The sequence below is a fragment of the Dufourea novaeangliae genome, unplaced genomic scaffold (genome assembly GCF_001272555.1).
Source record: "Dufourea novaeangliae isolate 0120121106 unplaced genomic scaffold, ASM127255v1 scaffold88, whole genome shotgun sequence".
Taxonomy (NCBI): Eukaryota; Metazoa; Arthropoda; class Insecta; order Hymenoptera; family Halictidae; genus Dufourea; species Dufourea novaeangliae.
This window is the reverse complement of record NW_015373960.1, coordinates 329,683-356,796: the sequence shown is the minus strand read 5'-3', so window position 1 is coordinate 356,796 and position 27,114 is coordinate 329,683. Positions and strand designations below refer to the sequence as shown.

General features: G+C 46.9%; 1 protein-coding gene across 1 annotated transcript; it reads left to right on the top strand.

Annotated features, from left to right (window-relative positions):
• The first annotated feature begins 1,178 nt into the window (after window positions 1-1,178).
• Window positions 1,179-26,265, top strand: LOC107186441. Its single transcript, XM_015574303.1, has 4 exons — window positions 1,179-5,114; window positions 14,384-14,557; window positions 24,342-24,519; window positions 24,949-26,265. Exons 1-4 carry the CDS (start codon window positions 2,169-2,171, stop codon window positions 25,215-25,217), a joined length of 3,567 nt encoding a protein of 1,188 aa, XP_015429789.1. The 5' UTR covers window positions 1,179-2,168; the 3' UTR covers window positions 25,218-26,265.
• Window positions 26,266-27,114: the final 849 nt, after the last annotated feature.

Sequence of the window (27,114 nt, the reverse complement as noted above, 5' to 3'; positions counted from 1 at the left end):
TGTATGATACATTTCGTGTCATAATTCATAAGTAATTTGAGTTTCCCATATAATTAAGATGTACGCGTATGTGTATACGTATATAATGTCTGTTTACGGAATCGTGAGCGTGAATACAATTTAGTACCATCGAAGTCACGGAGACTTATAATTGTATAGCACATGTACATCAGTTCTTTCATCGCATTTGACGGTAATTATCAACGGTCGTAGATCGTTCAGTGATACCAAGCGCTCCAGTCGATACAATACGTATGTAATAGAGCGATCCAGCATCGATGGTAATGTTACGCGATCTGGAAAAGGCATTGATCTCAATACAGACTCTACTCGATGATTTACTTTCCCTTCGAGAAGACTGGAAAGGCGCAATGTTTAAAGTTACACTCGAATCGAACGATCTTTCGCAATTACTTGTATCGTCGTCAGCAATTAATAAGTGATTACCACGATTAGTACGATTAATCAGTTCGATTAACTTTGCACTTTATAAGTTTTTTTTTACAGTCGCTGTGATATTATCCCTGGCACCGGAAGCAAACTACATATGTATATGTACAACCTATGGTCCGCTGTGTAATGAAATAATAACACTCGCACACCAATGTCACGTAAAACACGCAATGAACTAATATTCCAAACGGGACTCGATCGTCACGGACCACGAGAAAACGGTCCAAGTGCTCGGGATTTCACATTTTGGGTCATTGTTCGTTACCATTCTCAGATCCGTCCTGTTTTTCTCGTATGTACTCGTTATTATCGTCCGCCGGATGCACTTCCCCTTCGTTTAAAACACGGTCGACACGTGTTATATTTTGTTTGCCGAGTCCGCTCAGCGATGGAGGGTACAAGAACGCGGTATGTACATAATTCTGGTTGCTTCGGTGAACGATCAGAATATTTTCCTAGAAAACAATTGTTCAATTTTAATAGTTTCTCGCGTTGCCGTTGTTTTTAATGGAATTACAACGCCAAACATTAGTTAGCATTCACAAAGTGGTAATATGAAATACTATGTAGATAGAATGTTTTCCGTTGATTCGACCTATACCCTTCTCTTCGTTTTATATTTCCCGCCCTCGAGGGATCGAATCTGTAATCGCGATATACCCCCAAAACCCCAAGCGAGGGATTTCGATACTGACTAGTCCAGGTGGCATTCGATAGGAGACGTTCGGTCGGAAGAATGACGTCAGGGTGGTGGATGGCGAGCATTCGTAAAGGAAAAGGCTACGGCTAGGAGGTCTGGAAGAAGAAAGGGCTGTTGGAGGGAAAAGAAAGGAAGAGAAGAGAAGAGAAGAGAAGAGAGGAGAGACCGCGATGGGTTCTGGCATGCGTGCAACGTGAGGGGGCTGGTGCATAGAAGCCAAGCCGAGCCGAGTCGAACCGAGCTGTACCGGGAGGGAGAGAGGCGATATCTTGGTCGAACAGACAGGCGGGCAGGCTGGCTGGCAGGCAGGGGCAGGAGCGGAGTGCGAGTGAACGAGCGAGGACGGCCGTCCGCTCGCCTTTCGTCGGCGTTTCGTGTGGGTGCGTGGCGAGTGCGTGCTCACGGGTAGGTACTTTCGATTTCCAGCGATTGGCGAGCCTTTCCTTCGCCGGCCACGACGCTGCACCAGGAAGCGGACACGATAGTTAACCATGGAGTGAAATAGTACGTACACCGTACGGCCGAGAGTTACTGTGTTCAGTCCTGTCAGTTCTGTGCGCGGTGTGCATGTGCGGTGAATGCGTGTACACACGTTCCTCGCGGAACAGGTGCCTTTCTCGATTCCGTTCGATTATTCTTCTCGTTCCACTTGTCTCCAGTCCCGAAGCCTATATCGATCCGCTGACCAACGACCGATCTCCCCATCACGTTACGAATCTCTATAACGATAGTTGAACGAACAGACAGACATTCTGGTAGATCCACCAGCAGAAAGAATGAAATAAACGTGTCCTCTTCTGTCAAGATTACCGATCGGTTGGCAGCTGTTCGTATCCGCGGTCACGGGAAAAATTCTCGTGCTCTCGCGCAATGGAAACCGTCCGTTGTATCTGAAAAGAAAGACCAAGGACCAGTATCGACGGAGTCAGAGCGACAGAACGAGCGAGAGGGGGAGCGTTTGTTACTTGTGGAGAATCAGCCGCGCGTTTGCGAACGCGCCCATCGCGCGTCCAATATGGCTACCGCCAGCAACGCGACGACTAGCGCCGGTGAATCGGGCGGCAACAATGCTGTGCCACAGTGGAAAAGAGATTTGATTCAACGGCGTCGGCAACAAAGTAAAGTTTTCGCGAACAACGGGGCCAGCGTGAAATTATACTCGGCGGTGACCGGTTCGTCTGCGGCGACGGAGTCCATTGATCCGTCCTTCGGTCAAGAGCAGTGCACTGCCGGCAACGTATCGTTAAGATCGCGCACGATCGTCGGAGATGAGAACGCTGTCAACAACAGTGTCGCCGCGAATAACCCGTCTGCTAACGTTAGTAGTGGTGGTGGTATAGCTAGTGGTGGTGGTGGTAGTGGTAGTGGTAGTGGTAATGGTGGAAGCGCCATAGCCGGTGTCGTTGTATCGTCTTTTCCGTTTCTCTCTAGAGGAGCAGGCAGCGGCGCCACCGTCGCCAGCGGAACGATCGCCGCCAACAATCAAGCTCCGGCAGTCGCGTGCAACATGCGTCTCGAGGCGGATCTGTCGCTCTGCTCCGATTCGGAGGATGTCGCCGCGAACGGTACACTGAACAAGTCGTTAACGGATACGGAACGGAAATCGGAACACGGTGACGGCTCCGAGAACGAGGATTCGAAGAGAACTACGGAACAAACGTTGAACACCAGTTGCGAGGAGCATCGGATTGGATCCATCTGTAGGACCACCAACAACAACAACAGCAAACCAGAGAGGGACGTTCTTGCGGAGTTGTCACGAACCAAAGCGGAAATGGCGAGGAACAGAGCAGTGAACGACGACGGAGAAAGCGACAGCTCGGAGGAACTCCAGTATGGACCGGGGATCGTGAACAGATTAAAGAGCAAGTACCTTAACCTCACTCTCAGAGAAATGAATAAAAGTCGCGTGACGGTGCAGCGTTTCCGGCGCGCTGCCAGTCTCGAGGACCTACTCGACTGCGACGACGAGCCCAGCGAAAAAAGCGTGAGAAAGTACACGAAAAGAACGACCACCGGTGCCAATGCGAAAATGGACAGATACAGGAACGCGTCGCGAGGAAACGAATCGATGAAACGAGCGAGAAGCGTGGAAACTCTGATGAGGTACAATGGGACCGAGGATACGAGCAATGGCCACGGGCGCGTAACGACCAACGGTTTGAAACAGGAACCGGTAAACGATCACATTATTCTGATAGACCGAACGTCGGTGAAGATTGAATGTCGGCTGAGCGAGCTGGACAGGCCGAAACCCGTGAACAAGCCGAAGAGGATTAAACCGTTGCTGGCGGAAACCGAGAGACCACCGCCAGATCTAGTCAAGACCACCATGAGGATCTTCGAGGGATCGGCGAAGAAGCTGAGACCAAAAGGCGAAGTTGCCGCAAAGGTGGCCACCTTCAAAACCATCAACGATACCTTCAAGACACAAACGCAAAAGAAGGTCGTGTCGAAACCGCCGGTTCAACCTAAACCTTTCGTTAATGGTAATTCCAGACCGATCCCCGGGTCACCAAAGAAGATCGTTTTGCCTCAGAAGCCTACCGCCGAGCTGATCGAGACCCAGGAAGGCCAAACGGAGTATCACATAGACGGGGTGATCACGGACCCCATCGTACAATCCGTGTCCTCGGTGGTCAGCAAGTTCCAACAGATTGAAAAGTCGCACTCTCCGTCACCATCGCCCGAGCCATCCTTCAAGCTGAAGTTTTCTCCGGCGGCCAGCCCGGAACCTCAACAGAGCAAATTGAAATCATCCCTAGAGATCAGCGTGAAATCTCCGCCTGTGACCCCCATTTTATCTCCGAGGGTTTTATCGCCAAGACTACAAAGTCCGTCCTCTCCAATGAAGGATACGTTGAGGCAATGTTTACCACGCGTGCACAGTCCACCATCCCCGATAAAGGATTCACCGAAACAGAATTCCAGTCCTGTTCACAAGTCCCCGCCGAGTCCCAGCAGGGAGTTGCTCAGACAAGTGTCCGCGTCGGAATCCGTGAAGGTCCCGCGACCGCAGACGGAGGAAATGTTGGTGAACAACAGCGCGGAACACCCGAGGCAACAGATTCCGGAGAGAATACAGAGTCCCACGGACAAAGAAGAAAAACCAGAGGAGCCCAAGTTATCGATCGAAGACACGGTGCCCAGCGACGAGGATGCCGTGGAAGAGGTCGACGCGCCAAAGACCATTTCGAAAACAGCGCTGGAGAACATCGCACGAACCGGTGTAACGATGCAGTTTAACTTCAATGATAAATCGAGCACGAATAAGAGTTACCTACCGGGATACAAACAAAATGGGCAGAATTCTGCGGACGAGCAGGCCGATGATCGAAACGAGAAGTCGTCGGAATCCAGGAGCAAGACGTTTTTATCCGAGAACGTTTCCGTGCACGCTGCAACGGACCAGGAGGTGGCCTCTAGGCTGCTGGAGAGGCTAGAACCGGATAGGTGCGATAGAAAGATCGAGGACAATAAGGAGGACGTCGCCGACCCAAAGGGAAATGTCGATAGCAAGCCGATCGGAGCTATCTGTAGCCTTGGTCTGATCAAAACCACCACTACCACTTCCTATCCTCAAGGCAGCGAGGCGAAAACGATAAGATGCCAAAAGACAACCGAGTCACCACCTCAGAAGCAAATTGGAATTATCAGACCTCTGGTATCCACCAAGACGCAGCATCCGCAACAGAGCCTGAGCAACCGAGAACTGGAGAAGAATCTGATCAATCGAGTGAAGAGCATAGAGCAACCGACCAAGGTTGTGGTCAGCTTAAAGAGCGCCGACGAGATTCAACCCGCGAAAAAGTCTGGATCTGGGAGCGGCGGACTATGGGAATCGAAGCCTTGGAATCAGCAGAACAACACCATGGTGTTCAATTTCAGTAACCGGAAGGACGTGCCCGATTATATAGAAAACGACGGACTCATCATTAAGAGGAAGCGAGAGAAACCGAAGGTGAGTCATCAATAATTTCTAATCCCAGTCGTTTTCGATCTTATCGCACCGAGGTTGTTTATTGGTTCTGATACTGCGGATCTTCAGTACATACCGAAACATTGAAGCACATTATTTCGATTATTCTTTCGAACAAGCTGATTCGCGAGGAACCGTTACTTTGTTCGCAATGATCAAACGTTCGTAATCATTGAGACGAGCATTATGTTCTCGATTATAGAATACAACAGACGTCAGTCTAATTTTTGAACGCTTCTTCACCTAGGTAATTCCTCGAAAGTATAATTTGAAAGTTCATCGATTGCGTAAGACCGTTTGAAATAGAATTTCGAAAATTGAAATCCTTCGGTCCGCAAGAAGTCGCACCGTTAGATCGGTCGTTTGCCAAGGGAACTGGAGACTTAACAGTCCATGATTTGATCGCAAGAAGCTTGCGAATCGATACGGTTCAATAGGATCCTGGTACGGCGGAACTTTCTTTTCGTACGTATACATAATTCAAGCACATTTCACTTTCTTTAATATCGACTCGATCAAAATCGTCGCCCGTCGAACTGTACGTGATCGTACGCACAGACACGCTCAGAATTTATAGCGACGTAACGTCCTCGTATTCCAAGCACGCGGTCGCACTCATCCAATGTGATGCACGATATTTGTTTGTTTTCCATTCCATCGTTAAGCGGACTGTTACGTTTAAACAGTCGTGGGCTTGTTCGAGCAGCTGATGATCGGTCTCATTGTCAGCTGAAAAAATTCAAGGAAAAATCGAACGCGTGTTTGGTCTGGTGTTTCATAGAAAATCTTGGGAAATCGGGATTGTGATCGGTAAATTGAATGCACCGAGATGCACTTTCTCGCATTAGATAACCCGGAACTCGGATCGTCCAGTCGAATACAGATTACTCCGCTATCACAATTACACCATGGTCCCCCGTTATTTGCCAACCATTGCCCAGTACATATAACGATCTCTCGGAATTTCCCGGCACGGAATCATCGATCGCGCTCGTTCACGAAATCGACTCTGCCTCATCTAATGGCACTAACGAGGCTCCTTCGAATCGGCCGCCGGAAAAAAAGAAGAATAGCCTGGTGGACTCGATAAAAGACGACCGTTTAACGAACCGGAAACTAGAGCATGCTTCAAGACCGCGCGCGTAATTCTAGTTGAACCGTATGAAACAGGAACAATGCTCGATAGCGTTCTCCTCTTTTTTGTATGTATGTACGCATGTACACCATCGACTTCGAATAGAACTGTTCTCCTGTGACGTCTTTGTATAATACAAACTCGTTCGATCGATCAACGAGAAAAGACTAGCTGTCCTTGGGTCGAACGAAAGGCCTTGCTCGCATACTTCTGCATACTATAGTGTTACGAGATTGAAGCAACGAAATACTCGCCAGAGCTTTGGTAACACTCTATACAGGATCGGTAAAACCGGCTGGTAAGACCTTTGTAATCTTAACGATTAGGATCTAGTTTTTTGCATTCTCGGTGAAATGTTACGACTACTGTTTCAAATCCGGAAGAACTATACATTTAAGAAGCCCCTGCTGGTCCCGAAAACAATCGAGTCAGTCCAAGGTCGAAACCATCGATGAAATTATCCGGTTTAACACCTACGTCCAGAGTTACGAGCGTTCACGAGGTCATTTTTCCCGCTGCACGATACTTATGTATACGGTTACACGTGGACGTTTACCTTTCCGAGGCACTCCAAGAAAGATAAAATTTCGCGGATCATGCGTAATTCGATTGATGACATGTCGCGTGTATCGTATTGCTTGTCTGGTAACATTAGGCTGGCGTGTAAGTAGAGGACCGCGATGCAGGCTGCACTCCAGGCCAAGTCAGAGCACGCGGTTCCCGACTGCATCCCCGCCTTTACGCTTCTAATTAAACGGATATTAACTGGCCTTAGATCACGCGATAACGAAATTACATAGGCATATACGTTCCCAGCTCACTGGGTATCCGATTGCGAAATTAAATGGACGGTAGTGGATGAGGATAATCGATTAAACGTTGGCTCGTTTTCGCGTCTTACGCGGCTCGGCGTACGAGCGTTCAGGGGAACAAAAAAAAAATGACCGGCCCGGTAGTAGAGATGCATATGGATTACTCGAGACGCGATAATATCAGCCGTAACCGTCCGTCGCGTTAATTAACCTTCGACGACCTCGTAATAATTACGCAATCTCGAGCGTTGCACCCGTCCGCGGCGCGCTGAACGCGTTTCGATGCGCGCGATTATAGCGAGCTTTGCAATTCGAACGTCATACTTGGGTCTAATTAATCTACGAAAATATTCGGTCAGACGTACGGACTGGTCCGCGGTGGAACGAGGTAAAAGGTTCCCTTCACCGAGCGAAGCGCTCACGGAATTAGGTCGTGGAACGATTCTCTATTCGGACGACCGTCTTCTCCTCTTCTGTCTAGCAGCTTTTTTTTACTCTGTGACGCTGGAAGAAGCGGAGAAAACGCGGGGAATACTTTTGTCGTTCAGGTGAGTCGACTGTGACTGATCGAAGCGTAAGCGTTTGAGACTGTGTGATATGTAGGTATGTGTGTGCGTGTATGTATGTACATAGTCGGTCACATATGTCATCGATGCTTACGCTTTTCTTTCATCATCTGTATTGTTGTAAACAAGAAGGTACATATGGATGTGTGAGTACTGGAAGCAAAACTTTAGGTTGGACGATGCTTTAGGAGAGGAAAAACGGGAAACGAAATAGAATTCCTGAGGCTTCCCTTATGGAATTCCTGGAGGTAGCCGACTGAAACGTTGCACGTTTCGTAATGCAGCCGGAAAGAAATTAATTGCGGAGCCGAGCGTTAGCTGCGATCCATATCGCGTCGACCGAAAGCATTGGTATATGTAATGTAATATGTGGTCCTGACGCATTCGTGACGAACACGCCGAATAAGTCGAGGCAATCCTGGCGATTAGAACGTCTATGAATATCAGAGCTGATCGTTCTTCTTCGCTTCTGTTTCGGTTTATGTTTCTGTGTGGATTAATGGTGATAAAACCATTGGGTAAAAAAACGAAGTTGACGTTCAAATGGCCTTCAAAACATTCACCAGATTAAAAATAAATAATGTTATTCTCTTTCCCCTCAAAACCAAACAAACTTTTGTCTAAAATACTTTCTTATGAAATGCTTTTTGTTAACTTGTCTGTATAATTGGCCGAAGATTCTCCGCAAAAAATTTGTACCGACACCGCGAAGAGCTCGTTTGCTTCGCTTTAATTATTGTGAACGCAGCACTCTTTCGATATTTTCGATCTGTCGCCGCGAAGGCACAATTATCAGGTATAACTCGTTGCGTCCACGCAAACGCGCAAATACCAGAAGCGGCGTTGCCAGGGCTTCTAATGGTTATGCATTATTACATAAGCATTAAATGCATTTCTTCGCTTTCCGTATTATTACCTATTATCACGGATTCACTCCGCAATGAATGCCCGAGCCGTTGATGTAACGTCGGGCGCGGCGTAACTGGCAGAAAGGAAAACTGGCCGGCTCGTCTCGAAACGCGTAACGCTGCGCCTTTCCTATCTTTCTCTTCGAAGCATCTCGGTTTTCTTTACCACGTCCAGCACCCTGGTTTTCGCAATTCGATTTAAAATGTGGCACTCGCTCGATGAAAAATCTTCCGTTTAGTGGATTCAAATCGGTTTCGTCGATCGAGCTGGTCGAGCCAGTTCCAAGTATTCTATCTCTAATCTTACTATCTGTTGCTCACGATAGGACGGCTAACAACGGTATCAATGGAATACCAATGAATCGAAGTGACAAAAATAAAACTCGAATTTATCAGCCAAAATCGCTTGAACGGAATCGTAGTGTATGTATGAATTGACCAATTCATTTACGGTCGCATACCAAATATCGTATTGACGATCGTAGAAGAATCAACATGTAACTAGCTCTATCCCCATGCAAACACGCGTTCTTCAGTCGCTGGGAAGCCTAAGAACTAGTTTAGGGTACACCTCGGTGAATCAGACAGCTGTTTATCGATTGGTAATTAAGGACAAACAAGACAACGCACCGATATTGGATATCGCCGATGCGTCACTGTCTCATCGCCTTTTATCGACGCTATTTCTGTGTGTGTGCGTGTGTGTGCAAGAGTTTTTTTTTTCTTTTTTTTTTGAGGGGAATACATAAGACTTTGATAACGACGGTTCGATGGATCAAATCGAAGAGGGATTGCTAGAGGTTTCGATGATATTATCTCGCGATCGCGAGTAGAGAAAGGGAGCGAGCGCTGCTGTGCATCGCTCGAAGAACCTCTGTTCTCTCGTTTCGTTAGCAGGTTTACCGTATTACAAGTAGATACATACGGCAGGTAATCGAGTTTACGCCTCGACAAGGTATCCTTGACCTTCTTTCCCCGATAACTATTACCGCAATTCGTTCTGTTCGTAATGTACAATATACAACCGTTTCTGCAATCTTCCTCGCGCCTTTCTTCGGGTTCGAGCTGACTCGTACGTTACAAGATTTGCTTTTCGTTTCAGCCGTGGTATCGGCTGTAAACAAATACAGGAATCTTATCTTCCGTACGAATCATCGACTATCGCGACGTTAAATCCATGCGAAAAGAACCTCGACTTTCAAATTCAATGGTACTCACGGCAACCGCGCCTCGATGAAGATGTTTAGTCGCACGGAAGAGAGAAAAAGGAATTCGCAATCCCTCTCGATTGGCTGCCGGTCACGGGAGGTTGCCCGCAGCTCCTCGAGGAATTGCCAGGCAAAGGTTCAGATAGCCGATCAGCCGCGTAAGAAATGGCATTCGCGTATCGTGGCCGGTGACATTCCACGAGACGCCATGGGAATTCTCGTATATGGCCGTCCTAGAGCGCTGCGACTCTACGAGAGACGAGAGAAGCTACGAAGGCCCGTTATCGTGTTTCAGACTATGTAGCTCCTTGCTTCGGCCTTCTAAGGAACATTGCGCTCCCGACTATCGTGGCGCAACTTGAATCAACCGCTATGATTTTTGGTATGTAGGCCGAGCGAGCGACAATACTTGCGTGGTGTACCTGTAGCCACGTCTCTTCCCTTCGTGGAGACACGATCTTCGGCCAAGAAACGATCGCTTATCGGTGATATCTGGATACTAAACCATTTAACGGCGCCGTAATTTTTTCAGTGACCTTTCGGGCTAGCTAACGTTCACTCGAACTGGAATCTCTCACGTTCACTTGGTATCGATTTAGTGCAATTTTCGGAGTTCTCATGGTAGGCTGTTAATAAATTCTGAAGCAAGTTCCTCTGATGACTTCTGCGTGGAATGAGATGGAGACCCTATTTCGTGCCGCGAGTTCACGTGAAACTCGTGGTTTCATCCTCTCTCCTTCGGTGAAATTCAGAACGCGTGACCTCGTTTGACCTTGACCGGCTCCGGTACCAGCGAGGAGGAAACTGGATTGGCGACGCGAACAGCTGGTCGCAGGTCGAATTTGCATTTGCATACAGTGATCGAGCGGTTGTGTTGCGCTATCCTGGATATCGTTTCGTCCTTTCTCGGTTACGTAATGGATCCAGTTTTCGGATGAGACACGTGGCTCTTTTTTTTTTTTTTAAATTCGTACTGTTGCTTTCTAAATCTTTCACTCCTCGACGAGCATTTGGCGCGCTTTGGATAGTGCGCGAAAGAAGCTGGAATCGTTAAAACGATCGAGTAATCGATCGTCTCCTCGATCGTTTCTTTATGCAGACACGTTCGTCATGAAAATAGTAACCGATATTAATGGAACGCGTAAACAACCTTCCGAGTCAAGATTGATTTTGACACCGTATGAATCATTCCTGACTGCGTTGGTTCTAATTTAGAAACGCGACGTCGCGAAACAGCAATTCGTATTGCCCTCGCAAAAAGTCGTCGACGAAACGGCGGCTGCAATTTTTCGTCGGTTCGCGAAACGCGTAACCGTGTCTGATTCATACGATTTAGTGCTGTCGCCGACTCAACGTGGTCGCGTTAACGATATCCAAGCCCAGCCAGCGAATAAACTTGTCAAGTTCGTGAACAAAACGGGGGGCGTGGGTGCCAGGGTAATTTTGCCGTCTGCATCCTACGAGACGATGGCTCGAATCGACGAGACAGCCACGGAGGGAAAACATTGTACATATATGTAGACAAAGTGGAACAAAAGGGAGAGAAAGTCCTGCTTCGAGAAACTAGCATCGAAGATAAAATCAGTTTCGAGGTTGTGCCTATCGTTATCTGAAACCGTTCCAAACTTGTTCACAATTTTTACCGAGATCTCTCCCGAAGAAGATGACTTCTTTAGCGCTGATAATCTCGTTCCGGTTCTAATTGGAACGCGCCTACGCTTGCAATCAAGGCTGTTGGATCTCGGCGAAAAATTAGGCGACGGCGGATGTCGTGAAATGTGCATCCTGCCGCATCCGGTCTCACGTGTCATCGCGTATGACGACAGATCGATAAGAACGACCAGTTTCCCGCACGCGTGTGTCGCAGTTTCGCGGTCATGATTTACTGTTTGTCAGTTCGCGACGGGAAGCAGTGGTACACTTGGGATGATAACGTATCACGGTTTGAATCGCGCAACTTTTAGCAGTGAATTTCACGAGTCTAGCAATATTCTATGTATTACCTCTGGAACGTGTCTATACATATACGTATAAGCGCTTCCCGCCTTCTTCGAATCGATGCACACGCGGTCTGAGTATCTATATGCATGTATATGTACATATTTACATACCTACCTACCGTGAGTATACCACAAGGGACAAACAAATGCGGGCTCACCTTTGCAGCCGCAGGTGTATCCGCGTGGAGTACACTCGCGTGCAATCGTTAGGCGACTGTCGTGGACTCTTGGAGGGTTCAAGGTCCAACCTGTAGGAGTGATACCTCGGTGCGCTTGGAATAATGGAAACAGACATCCTGGGAATTTCTCATGAAGTCAGGGACCTTGTTCTTGGGTTCATTGCCGCCGGTATCGTTCTCCCTTAAATCCCTTACATCCCTTAAATTTACGCTGTTAACCCTAACCACGAAAACGTTTCGTGGCCGATCGATTTCTAATTCTTGAATCCATGATGGGTACTGTGGAAAGAAACATGTCGAGCCGTAAATCACTCGTTTCACGCGGTGATCTCGAAACATCGTAGATAGTAGAGTTGATTCGAAATTATCCGGGTTAATTCCGCTGGCTGGTTCGGCGTTACGAGGGATTACACGGTAAACGATGGGCGAGCAATTTTTCTCACGACGCGTTATCTCGTGGAATCGCTTGCATAATGCAGCCGATGCGACATAACAAAGAGAAGATACTAACTGGCGCAGGGAGAGGACCGGAAATATTGAATTACTTTCTTCTCACGGCGCCACCGATAAGTACATACATACCTACTTACTCGTTACCGTCTCGACGATAAATGGTCCTGCTCCTGTTCCATCGAGAACCGACTAAAATATGTACATACAGACTCTTCTCGATTATCGTCCCGAATTTGCGCCGAGACAATAATCATATAGGGAGAAATGCTTCAGCGGAGATTAATTTGGCATAAATTTCAGTAATTCCAAATACCAACAGATAAGATTATGGTAGGAGGCCCTTATTCTACGCCACTTTTTCCCCTAGAGGAAGCCGAGTTTGCTCGTCGGTGTACATACATGCATACATACATACATAATTTACTTATAATACTACATATTCACAGATAGTCGCAACAACTTTTCGATCAGCAATTGTTGGAATAAAATCGTTTCCGCGGCTTTATCCGCGTCGCGTTGGAATCACCGATTCACTCGGCCGACAAGTGCTGGCTGTCTTCCATCACCATCCATCCGGTGATCGATAATCCGTACGGTTCGCGATCGATATCTTTTCGTCCCGGTGCATCCGTGGCACGTTACATTCAAATCGAGATGTATTGCGTTACACGGCCCCGATCTCTGCTCGTCCGTAATGCGGCTTCTTCGCGTTATGATCCGTGACCGCATTTTTTCCATAGATCGCCGTTCAACCCGAATTCCCGCGGCAACCGGAGAGTGACAGAAACGCTGGCCGAAGGAAATTACCTCGAATAATAAAAATCACTTTCGAAAAATCTCACGACGCCGGAAGTGGACCGGAAATTTATCCCCGAGGCGACCGTTCGATATCACGCGCGATCGCCATTCGCCGAACGAGTTCGCGAGCACAGCCGGGAGAAATTCATCGGAGATCGAATCGATTAAAATAGTAGTTTCCTTTCTTGAAACTACAGAAAACCATTTGATTTTACCGAGCACGATATTCCCGAATCTACACGAGTTTCGACAAATTAAATACGGGAGAGTTGCCTATTTTGGACCACTTTTTTATTTTGATCTCTTACACAAGCATAGAACATCGCAGGATAAAAAGAGAAACGAAAAAAAATAAGCATTATACGTAGATTGTATGGTGTATTGGTCGTATTGAAAAAATGTGTGATAACAGAATATCTTCAAAAAACTAAACTAATGACTAGGAGCCGGTCCAATATAGGCAACTCTCTCCTACATATGTATGTATGTAATGTATCACTGAACTTCAGTGCTCTCCCTCACTTACATATGTTAGCTCCAAATACGCATCGGTCAGGAAATTCGAACAAAGTCGAAGGACAGTCGGGGTGCGTGTCGAAGACGCGTCCCTGTCGGTTTCCATCGGGCTCCGTTTCCAAATCGACAGGATGTCCATTCACGAAATAATAAAAGACGGCGCGGCACTGAAAGTCTCACCGCCACTTATCTTCTTGGATCGTTCCTGATCTTTTTCGAGTCCTGATAATTGTCGTCGTTCTCGGTTTCGCGAGATCGAGGTTATTTCACGTGAATGTGGAGTGCTGCGCGACTCACGTGGAAGCGTTTCACATGCCAAGAGCATCGAGTCTTCTTATAATTACAACGTGTAAACGTTGGGTTGCAAGTGGAAGAGGTATTGCGTGAACGAAAGCTTGCTCGTTTGTACGAAAATCGATACGTATTGGTAACGAATGAATATTTAAATAAAGAACTCGGAGAACCAATAATATGTAAGATTATTAAATTAAATTAAATTAAATTAAATTAAATATGTAAGTTAGTACTTATGTATAATCGAAGAGGGGAGGAATGCGCGGTCACGCGTTTCCATGGAACTCGGTCGACGAGACTCGAAAGTCACCCCGCCGGATTCCACGCATAACGTTCCGATTTCGAGAGCTCAACGTTCTTTTTTTTTTTGGTTGTCCCGCAGGTCGGTGACGGCGGCATCATAGTATTGGATGCCACATTGGACGCGTCGACGACCGACGACGCCGAGTGGGAGCTTACCGGTGGTCCACCCTCGCCGTGCGACGTGTCGTTCTTCAACGACAACGTTCTCATCAATGGACGCAGCAACCTTTCGAGGACACCGCGAAATCATAAGGTGAGCGCAATAAATCTCCCCCATACTGCGGTACGTTCGTCCGTCTCGTGATTTTGCGAGTGAAGTTTCATCGCGAACGTTTCGTCGGGCGCCAATTGAAAGTTAAAGGAATATTTACTCGAGAAAGCGAGCAAAATCACTGTGTTTATGCTGCACCTGCGAATAACGTAGAATCAAACGTTATCTAATTTGTGATAAAACAAATGAGCTTTAGAAAGGCCGTAGAAGCTTTTTATATGTACATTGTTATCGGGGCGAAGTATTTACGTTAATAGATGTGGCGCGTTTATCAAAGCTTTCCATTATTTTTTTCGTGAAAAAAATCGGTCCGCATCTCGCGCTGGTGAGCCATGCTATCTAATCTAATCGGATGCACTTCCATCCACGGACTCGCGCCGCGGGAGCTCGTTTAAGTCGCAAAGCGAGCGACGTAATATGTTGTAAGTTGTAAGTACCGTAACCAAGGCCCTTCGTGCCTCGTGGGAATGCACTTTCCCTCCTCAAAGAGATTGTAAAATATTCAAGGGCGGCTGGCCGACCAGCCGCGCAACGTCTTTCAGCCTTTTTCTCCCTTTGGTCGGTCCCCGTCGTTATTTCGACTCCTTTCACACCGAATTTTCGGTCCACTTTTTTGTCCTCGTCTGAATAGAACTGTCCAAGATGGAATTATCCCACGCACATGGTCTGTATTATGTATGTCGTCGTAGATGACGTTGGATTATGACACGAAAAACTCGGAGACTTTCCTTTTAACGTTAATGCTGATTCCACGCGTGAAACCTTATGTGCTCGGTACAACTATTGGTCGTTGCGATAAGATGTTTATCCGTAGGTACGTACGTACCTGTGTAGGTGAGCGCAAGTTATCTTTGCCTATATACAGTACAATTAAAACTTATAAAACTAAACAGAATATCGCAATCATGCTTCTGATTGATTCACGATACGATGATGCTCGTTACATTGTTACTAACCCCAGAACATTTTTTATTTGGGTAGATATCTTTAGAAAGGACGTACCTACAATAATTGTAATGGTAAAAATGCACTATTAACGAGTTTCGGTGGAACAGCGTATCCCCTAATACCCGCAAGCTAATTTTACGTATGTAGCTCGAAAGTGGATTAAACGATCTTCGTTCGAACTATAGATAAACGTTCTAAATAATTAATGTGCTATAACACCGTACAAGGCGCGTCATTAATTTTCACGACGCAACATCTCCCGCGTGCCGTTATTACAGATACAATACCTGTTGAACGGTCTCCAGGATCGATTCGTCCTGAAATCGTTAATCGAGCATGTTTCGCCGATCAAATATTACATTCCAAACACTCCTCGAGCCTCTCTTATTTCCAACGGACACAAGGACCAAGACAGGTTTCCTCTCCCAAAGTTTTTCTTCCCGACGACTAATTTATCACGAAATGTGGAACACGTGCTCCTCCCCGGAGCGAGGCTACCAAGTGTCTCTAATCGCCCTCGTTTAACAGATCGAAACGAGAGAGTTTCTCACGGGTCGGGGTTTACGGTTTCGGCCGATTCCCGTGACGACTGAACAACCAAGAACTGGCCCATTAGGAATACCGATGCCGATTTACAAAGTAAAAGTGCTCGAGCAGCGGCGAACGAATCAGCAACGATTTTCCAGCTGCTCGTCGGAGGAGTTAATCTAGCGTGGTTCATGGGAATGCGTCGGCGGAACGGCCGATTCCGTTCTACGCTCGTCTCCAGACGAAGAAGTCTTTCGCGAGAAAAACGCTGTACGCATCGGTTCCGGGTTCGACGGAAATTTTCACCGGTTTACACAAGACGCATCGCCGTTTCGAAAGGTCGCCGGTGAAACAACGAACGTCGTTCCTCGACAAATTAACGAGGTACATAATTGGGGATCGTGAAACGGAGGAGTTACCGGCGAAAAGCGAAGCGGATTGTTATGCAAACCAGCGACACGCATTGCGTGTTCGCTCATCGATGAAAGTCCGGTCGGCCGGCCGATCGTTGAGCAACCCGATTTCGCGGGCCATCGTCTATTGTTTGTTTGGATTTTCCATGAGCAATTAACGCGGCAAACCCTAACCTTTAATAACGTTACGCAACGAGAGATAGGTATGAAAAATCGAAACCGGTAGATGCTGGAATTTGCATATTCGAAAGTTCCTCGGCTTCTCGGTACGGGAGCGATTCCGGAGAAAACGGCGAGGGTAGGGCGCGGCGTCGCGAGGAATAGTTAAGAGCGGGGGCGAAACGTGTGTCGGCGGTTATTGTCCAGCGATCGATCTTCTTGGAGGCGACGTCGCACCGAGCCGCCTCGAAAAACCTGACCGATCCTCCGAATCGATTGTTCACCGATGCGTCGTATTTTCTTCGGATTTACTGCGGCGCTCGTCGACCGTATCGGATCGATAGAAACGCCAGCCATCGTCGGACGAGCTGTTACACATATATGACCTAGAATTCCTTCTGCTTGGACTCGAGTTATCGTCGGATAATCCTTGACTAGAAAACACGGCCGTTGTTGCTCGCTCGACGAGGCGCAGTCGAGGAATCGGCCGATCGTGGTCCTACTATGTAATTTCTCCATGCTCGATAGCCAGACCCTGGCCGAAGCTGTTCTCCGTTCCACAATGCGAAACATTCCAGCACCGAAACCGACGAAGGACGCGTGTCGTTGCGAGACCGAGAAGAGTTTCACAGTTAACTCGGCTTAAATGCCTTTACCTTAAACCAACTTAGCTGATCGAAAGCAAATTCTAAGCGAGGCCCGCCAGCCCATAAAAGTGTGTAAGTATCGGCGTAAAGATTATCTTCGGGACGCGAAAGTGCGCGTTTCCGCGCGTTCGAACCGCTTATCCGCGTGGAAATTTCTCGACCCGGGGCCGTTCAGTCGCGTCTACGTTATATTTGAATTTTATTGCACGCAGAGGAATGTCTAACGGTGAATAATTACGCGGTTGGGAACGGTTGTCTGTCGCTACGACGCGCGTTCCCGTACGAAAAATTGCTAAAATTACTTGTCGCCGCGTTTACTCGACGCGCTCGAGTTAAATGCTCGACGAAGCTTTTTACGAACGCGTTTCGGGAGACTCGTTATCGGTTCACGGTAGAGAGATTCGAACGAACGAAAACGGGACGAGCGCGTCAATACGGTCGAGAAATTTCTTTCCATGATTTTCCGATTCGTCGCGGCATGAAAACTGCGCGCGAACGATGCAACTTTCGAGCGCAGAAACATGTCCTACGCTCTCAAGGTTTCGTCGCATGGCGGTTGCTGACTTGAAAAACAAGGTGACGTTGAAATTTTTGAAATGCCTCCACCCACAAAAAAAGCACGTATCTTATAAGATGTGCCTCCAGATGCCATGTAAATTCTACGCCTCAAAATTTTCACAAAGTGTACCGTTAAGTCATTATCCGACGTAATTAAGTTACCTGAGACACCCTGTATACCTACGCACATCTATGTAGATACGTAATTCCTACTTTACGATCCACTTTGTCGCGCTCCGGTCTCGTATCGTTTCACCTCGCAAACAATCGGTTTTATCGTCGTCGATACCTGTCCCGTGCGCGAACTCATTGGACAATAAATCTCGCGTATCTGCCCCGGGTCTGTCGTATATCTCCCTAGGAAAATCCGAGAACAAAGGAAACGCTCGTGCGAAATTCACTGACCCTGTTCTTACTCGAATACTTGAGCGCGACAGAGATTTCTCTCCTGAAATCGAAGACGTGCGCGAACAATAACGCCACGGATAACTCGCGGGAACGGAATTCTCTCGTTCGCGTAATACGGGAATACCAACATACTAATAAAACTGTAGCAGGCGATTTGAACGCCCGACGAGGAATCACCCAATTGATCAGGCGAATCCTCGTATAGGACTATCTACCTACGTACGAGGTAGATACAGTTATACAGGGTGAACCACGACGTATACGTATATTATAAGTAGGTATGTACCTATATATGTAAGTACTTCCTGACGAGCGACCGTAACAATTCGATCCGAACGTTCTCTAAACATCCCTTAATGATCTTGTTAACGATCGTTAGGACCGTAATCGACACGACAATGTCCCATTGATTCCGTAGATTTACTTGCCAATAAAGTGTACAGAGTAGACAAGGTTCTCTGGCACATCGCCCATTATACGGTCATATCAACACGGAAACGATCTGGGCGGTAGATAGATCCGTAGGAGGCAAGTATCAGCTCTTTATTTACAGTTGAAGCACCAACGTTTCCGCAAGAGCTGGCAAATCCGCGCTCGCCGTCGCGCACGGTTCTCTAATAATAGCGATCTCGTGAAAGGTACATAACGAGAAGCGAACCGGTGTAAAGACATTACGGGAGATATTACGCGTAACATCTGATAACACGGACAATCGGGAACGCGACTCGGTCGTGCCTCAAGGTTGCGGTCTTTGAATTGTAAACCGAGCGACACCGATCGCCTAATCGTCTGACATCGATTTTCCGTTCGACATCGTGTCCACGAATTAAATTCAGTCAAATCAAAGTCGTTTCCCGATTGCGCCCCGACCGTATCGATCTTGCATCCGACGTTCCGTGAGACAAAACGACAAAAAAGAAATATTATTTTATCGATAACCAAATAATGTTATCGGAATGACAACAGAGTCGTCGCAGGTACCGTAAATTTCGCTCCCGTTGTGACGTTAATTCTGCTTTCGAAACAGTGCGTCTATGTATAAAGAGATAGCGAAGAGAGGAAGGTCGACTCGTCGAATAATTACGCAGGATTCGCAGAAGCGACGATAACGGGACGTGTCGCGACAACGGGCACAGCCTGATTGCATAATTAATTGGCTCGCGCGAAAAAACAGCGCTCGCGGTTTTCTTCTAAATATGTAATCGTTACGTTCGCGTGCGACGCGGCTCATTATTCGCTGAATTAGCGAGCACGAATTTCACGGGTCGGACTCGTCGCCGGATTTGTTGACAATCGCCAGAAATTCTGTAATCGACGACGTCTCGTCGCCTGTCCTTGGTCGGAAATGGGTCGAGAACTCGAAATTCTTGTTTATCGAACGATACCACGTGATCGCTCCGAACGAAATTTTCGGCCCGATCGGTATCCATCCAAGGTCGAATTAATTTAAAATTCCCGATTTTGTAAACCATCTCCGAAAGATCCTTTGCTTTCGTTACAGTGTAGGTTAGGTAATTTTGCTTGAAAAGGACTCCTAGGTTTGTTCTTGTTTCACGCCTCTATCGAGGTCCTCGACCCCACGTGCCGTCACCTCTCGCAATAATTGCAAAATCGCCCCATTCCCGGGGCAGAATTGCCCGACCCGGCCGGTCGGTAATTCTCTTTCTTGAATGTAACACGGTTGCAGCGTCCCGACGCGATTGCGGGAGGGGAAAAAATTCGAAAGTCAATTCTAATTCCTACGAGCGAAAACTGCTCCGCTCGTTTTCTCCTCTCGCGGAAGGTTCATCGTGAAGGAACGCGGCTGCTTGATAGACCAGGCAGAAAAAAAAAATGAATTTGAATTTCTAATTCCGCTTCGTTACGGAAAAATCAGCGAGTAATTGCGCCTGGGGGGACCGTTAGCCTCTTATCGAAAAGCGTACCGTACAGGGTGGTTAATTTATCCCAACTATTCTCCGTGTTTCCGCTTCTCGGAACCGAACACAATTTTTTTTTTACGGTACGATGATGTGTATTTTGAAATTTGATTGGGAGATCGTATTCGAAATACTCGGTCTTTCGCGTATGATTTACGGAAAGACGAGACACTTTCGGGTGGTCTGGTTGAATGGAACGTGCTGTATACTTATAAATCCTGTCCCCGTCCGCTTGTAAATATAGGTGGCAGATACATACACGCCGTCGTGTCGTGTTGTAGCAGCTTCTTTCGTTCAAAGAACGTGTCTGTTGTGCACCGTCATTGAATAGGTCGGTGCACGGCTCGTATGCAAATGCAGAAATATGTAAACAGGGCTGGACACGGGCAATTTGCTCTAACGCGTATTCGTAAGGTAACTGTATAATTCAATGGGATCCGTCCGATCGACAGCAAATAGCAGTGTAATCATCGAAAAGATCGCTCGATTTAATTGCTCGTTGTGGATAACGTAAATCGTCGTAAATCATACGGACGCGACGGTCGTGCGCGATGTACCAACCGGCTACTTCCTCATCCCTGATCGTTCGGATCGTCGTTGATGCCCATCGATTTCCATGACAAACGATTCAAGGCCACAGAGTTGAGCAATTCAGCGCGAACAACGAATGAACTGAAATTTTCTGCCGATACGGCGTTTGTTAAAATTGAATCGAAGAACGGTCGACTCGCCTCGACTGGCTATATCCACGCTGGTTCGCCTCCGAGGGCTTTAATCTTGTCAACGAGAAGAAGATTACGGGTTTTGCTGGACATAACGGATGCGTTCGTGTTTAGTTTTTACCACGAGGAACAAGCTTTACGCGTCCAATTTAACGCCGTCGCCATCACCATGGGGAGAGAGAACACCCGTTCAAGGGACCTGGTAGAACGGCGTCGCGACAATAAATTCTTCAACGGTTTTATATCGCCTACTGTACAGTTGTAACGACTCCCCAACATCGAGAAAAAGGTACATGTATAGGTACTACAAAAACATGTACTGCCATTGCGAGTCCTCGGCGTGTTTCAAAGCCCGCACGTAACCCCGGGTTCAAGCTCGTGTTGTGAAATTTTATGCTAACCATTCGGGAATTATTATCCATCTCGCGATATCGCCATTGCTTCGATGTGGCTGTCCGAGCGTAAGCAGCACGAACGTAAAGCCGCGTACTCACCAAACGAGTGAGCACGAGCGAACAGGAGCGATCGAGCATTCTTACTCGGTGCTTGTTTGGTGTGTACCGTTGAGCGAGCAGGAGCGTTCGCTGAATGATCCGACTCTTGTCGGTACATCAAAAGAAAGACTTGTTCGCGCTCGCCTGATGTAGACGGTTATTTGTTGCATTCGATTGCTCTTCCCGTAGAATATCTTTCCTATATAGTAAATCTCATTGCCTGAACGAGAAAGATTCGAGTCGCGCGACAGCAACGTTTACCAATAGCTAGTCGCTGGAATTTCGGAGCAAAACGGGGGACGCGCGACCGTATTCTATCCGCGTTACGAGTCGATGCACGTGGGCTGCAAAATATGACGCGAAAACACGTAAAACTTCCGTTTAGCCTCCTCTTTCTATTGTCCGGAATGATAAACTGTTTCCTTTCTCGCGGACCAGCGATAAGAGGCTCATTGTTTCGTCGGATCTAGCCGAAAGTAACGGCTGGATCGCGCCCAATGTCGACGTTACTCGCCGGCGAAGTTCGCTCGACGATCCTCGGACGAAGGTTAAAAAAATGTTCCGAAGCCGGTTCGAAGCAGGCTCCCGTCTCCAAGTGGAGAATTCCGGAGAGCCCGTGGCGCGAACAGACTCGCACGATGCGTGAGTCGACGCGTTTTTTATCGATCGTAAAAATGCAAAGCAGAACGAAACGACGACAACGACGAGGACGACGTTACCGAGATTCTCGCACGTGTCCCTTTTTCGATTTTTTTTTAACCAGACGAAAGGTACGAACGGGGATCCATGCACGGAATCTTTCGAATTGATTCTTCGGTTGATTATCGAGATTGATGACCGCATAAAAACGTAGCTGAAGTAGGAATACCCGTTGCCTCGGTTAACGGCGAAGCGTCAACGCGTTACGATCGGACGGCTAGTCGAAGCAACGACGCAAATTCATTCGGTAGATTTTTGCTCGTAAACAGTCATTAACGGGCACGTGCAAACTTAACGCGGAAACTACGCTGGCTTTGACATTCCAAGTTGATTTTACGGCCGCGAGAGTACACCCGTTACACAAAAGGTTTACTCTCCTTTGAGGGTATTCGTCCGGTTCGCCGGTTTCTTCCGGAAAATCAATATACCGTCGACCAATGAGAGAAAGCCTCGGTGGTTTCCATGCATCTCGGTTCGGGGAACGATTTGACACTCGTTGCACACGCCGAACACGCGCTCGTCCCCGTAGCCAAGCCGACCAGGCGTCATAACTCGACGAACATAACTTTCCATCTTGATATTTACCTCTGGTCGACAGAGTAGACGCGTCACGTCTATCGACAGTGCCATTTTCGTGTTTTTCGCGATTTCGTGACACTGAAAAAGCCTTCCCTTTGCCAGTTCGTTCTCTCTGTAATGTCGTTTATTTTATGCGGGCGGAATTCACGAACGTTGAACTCGGTCTGTTATACGTTCGTCGTGGCGGGCAAGGATTCTATGTACTAAACCACCATTCCACCAGTATGAGTAATATCGTGTCGCTACGCGAATTAAATTCCCATTTTACGATGCCTAATGACCGATAAATGAGTTGACTCGCGAACCGGCCTCGAATAAGTACATCCCGTAGCTTGGTGCTAGCAGATAGGAAAGGCTCTTCCGTGTCTCGCCAAGTTGTTAAATTGGCTGTAAAAACTGGCAATTATATAACGCAAACTCTCCTAGTCGCTGCCGATCATTCGAAACGAATGGTTGCTCATTATTAACTAGCACCACTGATCAACTAAGAACTTCCGTAATTGCCGACCTTGATCGGCTTAGTTCACCGGAGAATAAATAGAACGTTTTGTCGTATACCTGACAAATGAAGCGACCAGCTCTGAACAATCTTCAAGGCGTAGGGTTTCGTTTCATTTGAACAGCGACTCAGCGTTAAAATTGAAACCTTTACGTCGTACTTACAAAAGTTAAAATGTTGATTCAAATTTGTAGGACGAAAGTGTTAGAAAGTGTACACATGGCGCGGTTTCACGATTAACAACAAAGAAATATTGAGGAGCGCGCTGTACAGATTTCCGGGTTCCTGTCACTTCGTCGCATACAAACAGTTTCTCAGGTGTAAGGACAACGAAACTGAACACATACGATTAACCGAAGCGAGTGCTCGAGGCGTAGTTGAAATAATTGCCGGTACTGTTAGCTACACGGGTTCAAAGCCTAGGGTACTGGTCTTGTACCAGTCATACTCGGACGTATACATGTTCGAATAATGTATACTCAATATTTATCTGATGTGAGTATCGCAAGGGAACTGTAAATAAATATTTGCAGGTCCACGCTGTACCGATGTTCTATCCAGTAGAAATTGTGTATATATCTCCGAGACCTACCTAGTCAGCATCACGCTCGTTCCTCGAGCTCAACGGTTAGGAGTTGTTTAACAGGTATCCATCCGTTTCTAAGTCTATGAATAGGTACTCACCGTACCTACCACTCGTCTTTAGGTAGAGAAATTGCTGGTAGCGGTTCACGCGTCCCGAAATGTCAGATCTCACCCGCAGGTCTCCCGAACAACGGATGCAGGGCGAACAGCAAACGATGGGTTCCGGCGCGGCGGCTCTCTAGGAAAAGAATTGCTTTCTCTTTTGATCATGTCCGTCGACAAGGAGAGAACGAGGAGGCGATGTCCTCGCTCGTAGTCGAAAAAGCACCAAGTGTGACGAGTTACTGTTATTCTCCAGGCTGCATGCCGTTGCCGTTGTTTGTTCTTCCCGTGTCTCTTATTTGTACCTGGTTGGCGCGTGTTGCGCGATACACCATTGGAAACATGTGGCTTCATCCGCCGCGTATGTAACTGTCTTTTCAACAATCGTCGCGTGCCGCAACTGTACCTTGGTCGTCTCTGAAGATCTTTCGCGACATTCGTTCGCGATGTTTGAATAATGGTTTTGAAACGTTCGATAATTAAGTTTCACGTTGTATCTGTTTCAGCACCGAATACAATTCGACGACACGGCTACTCGTACCTTCGAATATCCCAGCGAGGCATCGATGCTCGAGGGTGAGAGCAGCGTGGATGGCGAAACTTCCGGTTCCGTCGAGCAATCAGCTTCGATCAGCAATAAAACGTCCCCGATGAATTCGACGACAAGCATGCCGACCCTTCTCGGTAATTTTAATCGCCATCTGTCGTCGCGATAGTCGATCTAACACGCGTATTTCTATCCGTGCAGTACCTACATACATATGTTTAAGTACCTTTCACTCGGAAACAGCCTACCTACTCCTGTTTCGGATCTTTTTACAGAAGCAACGATCTCTGGTCGCCCTCTTTCCCGCGTGAAACGTCCCAGACACTTGGAAGTTTTGTTAAACGTTGATTCCGTAAAAACAGTCGCTAGTGCATAAACACCAACAACAGCCAGCTTTCGATCCGAACGTTTTCTCTCGTTGTCACAATTGAAACAACACATTCATGTACACACATTACGTACCTATACGTGTTTTGTTCTCTGCTCGCGCTTTGCACTGTCCTTGTCCCTCTTGCTCTCCAGCCAGTGAACGTAGCATGCTGAAAGCTGGTGCTTGTTCCCCGCAGGTGGTGGTGGCTTAGCCAGTTACACGCCTAGCAAAGTGGATTTGGCGTCCGAAGGCTTCGAGCTGGGCGTGACCAGGGCCGTATATTCGACATCGACGCCGACCTCGACCTCGTCACCGTTAGCGTCACCCTTGCCATCGCCATCGCCATCGCCGTCACCGTCGACGCCGGGCCAACCAGAGAACGAGACCGGCGAGATCGACTATCTGAAACCAGCCCAAGACGCTGCAGCATGGGGCTCCGAAACAACCGGTGATCTTCTCTACTGACGCGGCCATACACCAGAGGGGAGGAGGCGCTTAGCCGGAAACTCGCTAGAAGCTCAAAGCACGGCTCTCTTCCGGGAGAGCCTGGAATCCCGAAGTTCCGTGAACTGATGAAAAGACTAACTGAAAAAAAAGTATTTTATCGTCATTGTTTTCGTAAACACGAAAGAACACGCTTTCCACCGATAACAGCCAAACCCCTAAAGTGACCACCGCCGAATATTAAGGGGGTTTCTACGTTCAGCCGCGAGTGACGCGACGAATGCTCATCTCTATGAATAAGTAATCATGATCTTTCGAAGAAACGCTTCATCACGCGGCGCGTTCACCAACGAGCAACGCCTTACGGTTACGGTACGCGGAGTACGGTTCACCAAGGCGCATGGAAGAATGAAAAGCGCCAGAAGCTTCGTTCGCGAACGCGTCGAGAAAGAGGCCACGTTTTTCATAGGCAATTAAGCGAAGACAGAAAAGAATAACAGTATCATTCCAAGTATATGCATTTATTTTGTATTACACTACGATAACGAAGTGAACAGACTTTCCTAATTAACGAGCAATTAAAACTGCCAAGGTACGTCAGTGCTTTTCTTTCTTCTTTATGTTTTTTTTCGTTTCTTTAAACTATTAAGCACTTTACACGGAGAGCCCAGTGATCGGTGAACGTTTACATAGGGCGAACGGATGATTAAACGAAACAAGGGGAAGAACGATAAATCATATCACACTTATGGCACATTTTATAACGAACGGAGGGATGTCGACGATGGAACTGAACGCTTGTTTGTAACCTTTTTGAGATTACTTTAATGTTAAGCCGTTTACACGTTCGATCTGCCAGTCGAAGGCCAGGATTTTATGCGAGATTTTATAGAGAAATAAACAAGAAAAGTGGAACAATCGAGTATAAGAAAAAAAAAATTGATGGAAGAAAATAAGAAGAGGAAACGGAAAACACTCGAGTATAGATTTGTAAAAGTTTTTGCCAAAGTAGAACGTAAGTCTACTTAATATACTTAATGTACGTGTACGATAAGTCGAAGTTTCAGTCCAGGGATAATGTGTAACAATTGTAAATTCCAAAAAAATATCCATTGTTTATACTGAGGGTATGTTATATACATGTAAACCATACTAATATTTCTTACGAATGCTCAAGGTTCGCTCATACTTCAGTGTAGATATAACATACATATACGTGTACGATTGTGTTTCGTTCGGTTCGTGTTGCCGCTTTTTATTTCTTATATTTGGACGAGGACCAAACAAAAAAAAAACGAATGATTACGAATTGTTTTGCAAGTTTTCGAAAAGAAAAATCTTCATTTGTTACCGATTGTTGTTAATTTTAAGTGAACCAAATTTTGTACATACTAAATTATTATCGGTCTCGAGGGTTCTCCGGGTTGATTCGTTCAAAGGATTCGATGAGTCGCGAAACTGCAATTACTTCGGGACCGATCGTTTTACGTGTTTTTGTTTCTTTTGTTTATTCTCGTTGTCTGTAATTCCGTTCGGGGATAGTAACACACGTCGAAAATTTCGGATTATTGCGTGGAAACTACGTTTAAATGTTTCAGGTATGATTGCGACAGTATGCTGGATTTGATTAGAACTTAATCGCGTGATTGCGGACTGATTCAAGAAAAGAAAAACATGCGATACGATTATTACGATGATAATTATCTGATTGCATTTGTACACCGAAGCAATGTCCGTGTTCCATTTTCCGTCGCCGTATTTAGATGCTATTATTCCGGCTACCCATTCACGTGTCCCGCGACCAAACGTCGCTCTTTATTCAATTCCACGTTATCGTTCGATCGATGCTTGATGGGTCTGTGTCACAGCGTTGCATTTCACACTGTGATAATTTTGTTATTTCCAGTTTCTCCCTAGT

Excerpts from the sequence above, each read along its gene's own strand:
- LOC107186441 (XM_015574303.1), top strand. The coding sequence starts at position 2,169 with ATGGCTACCGCCAGCAACGCGACGACTAGCGCCGGTGAATCGGGCGGC. Across the intron at positions 5,115-14,383 it reads GGAAGCGAGAGAAACCGAAG|GTCGGTGACGGCGGCATCAT; the intron begins GTGAGTCATCAA and ends GTTGTCCCGCAG. Across the intron at positions 14,558-24,341 it reads GGACACCGCGAAATCATAAG|CACCGAATACAATTCGACGA; the intron begins GTGAGCGCAATA and ends TATCTGTTTCAG.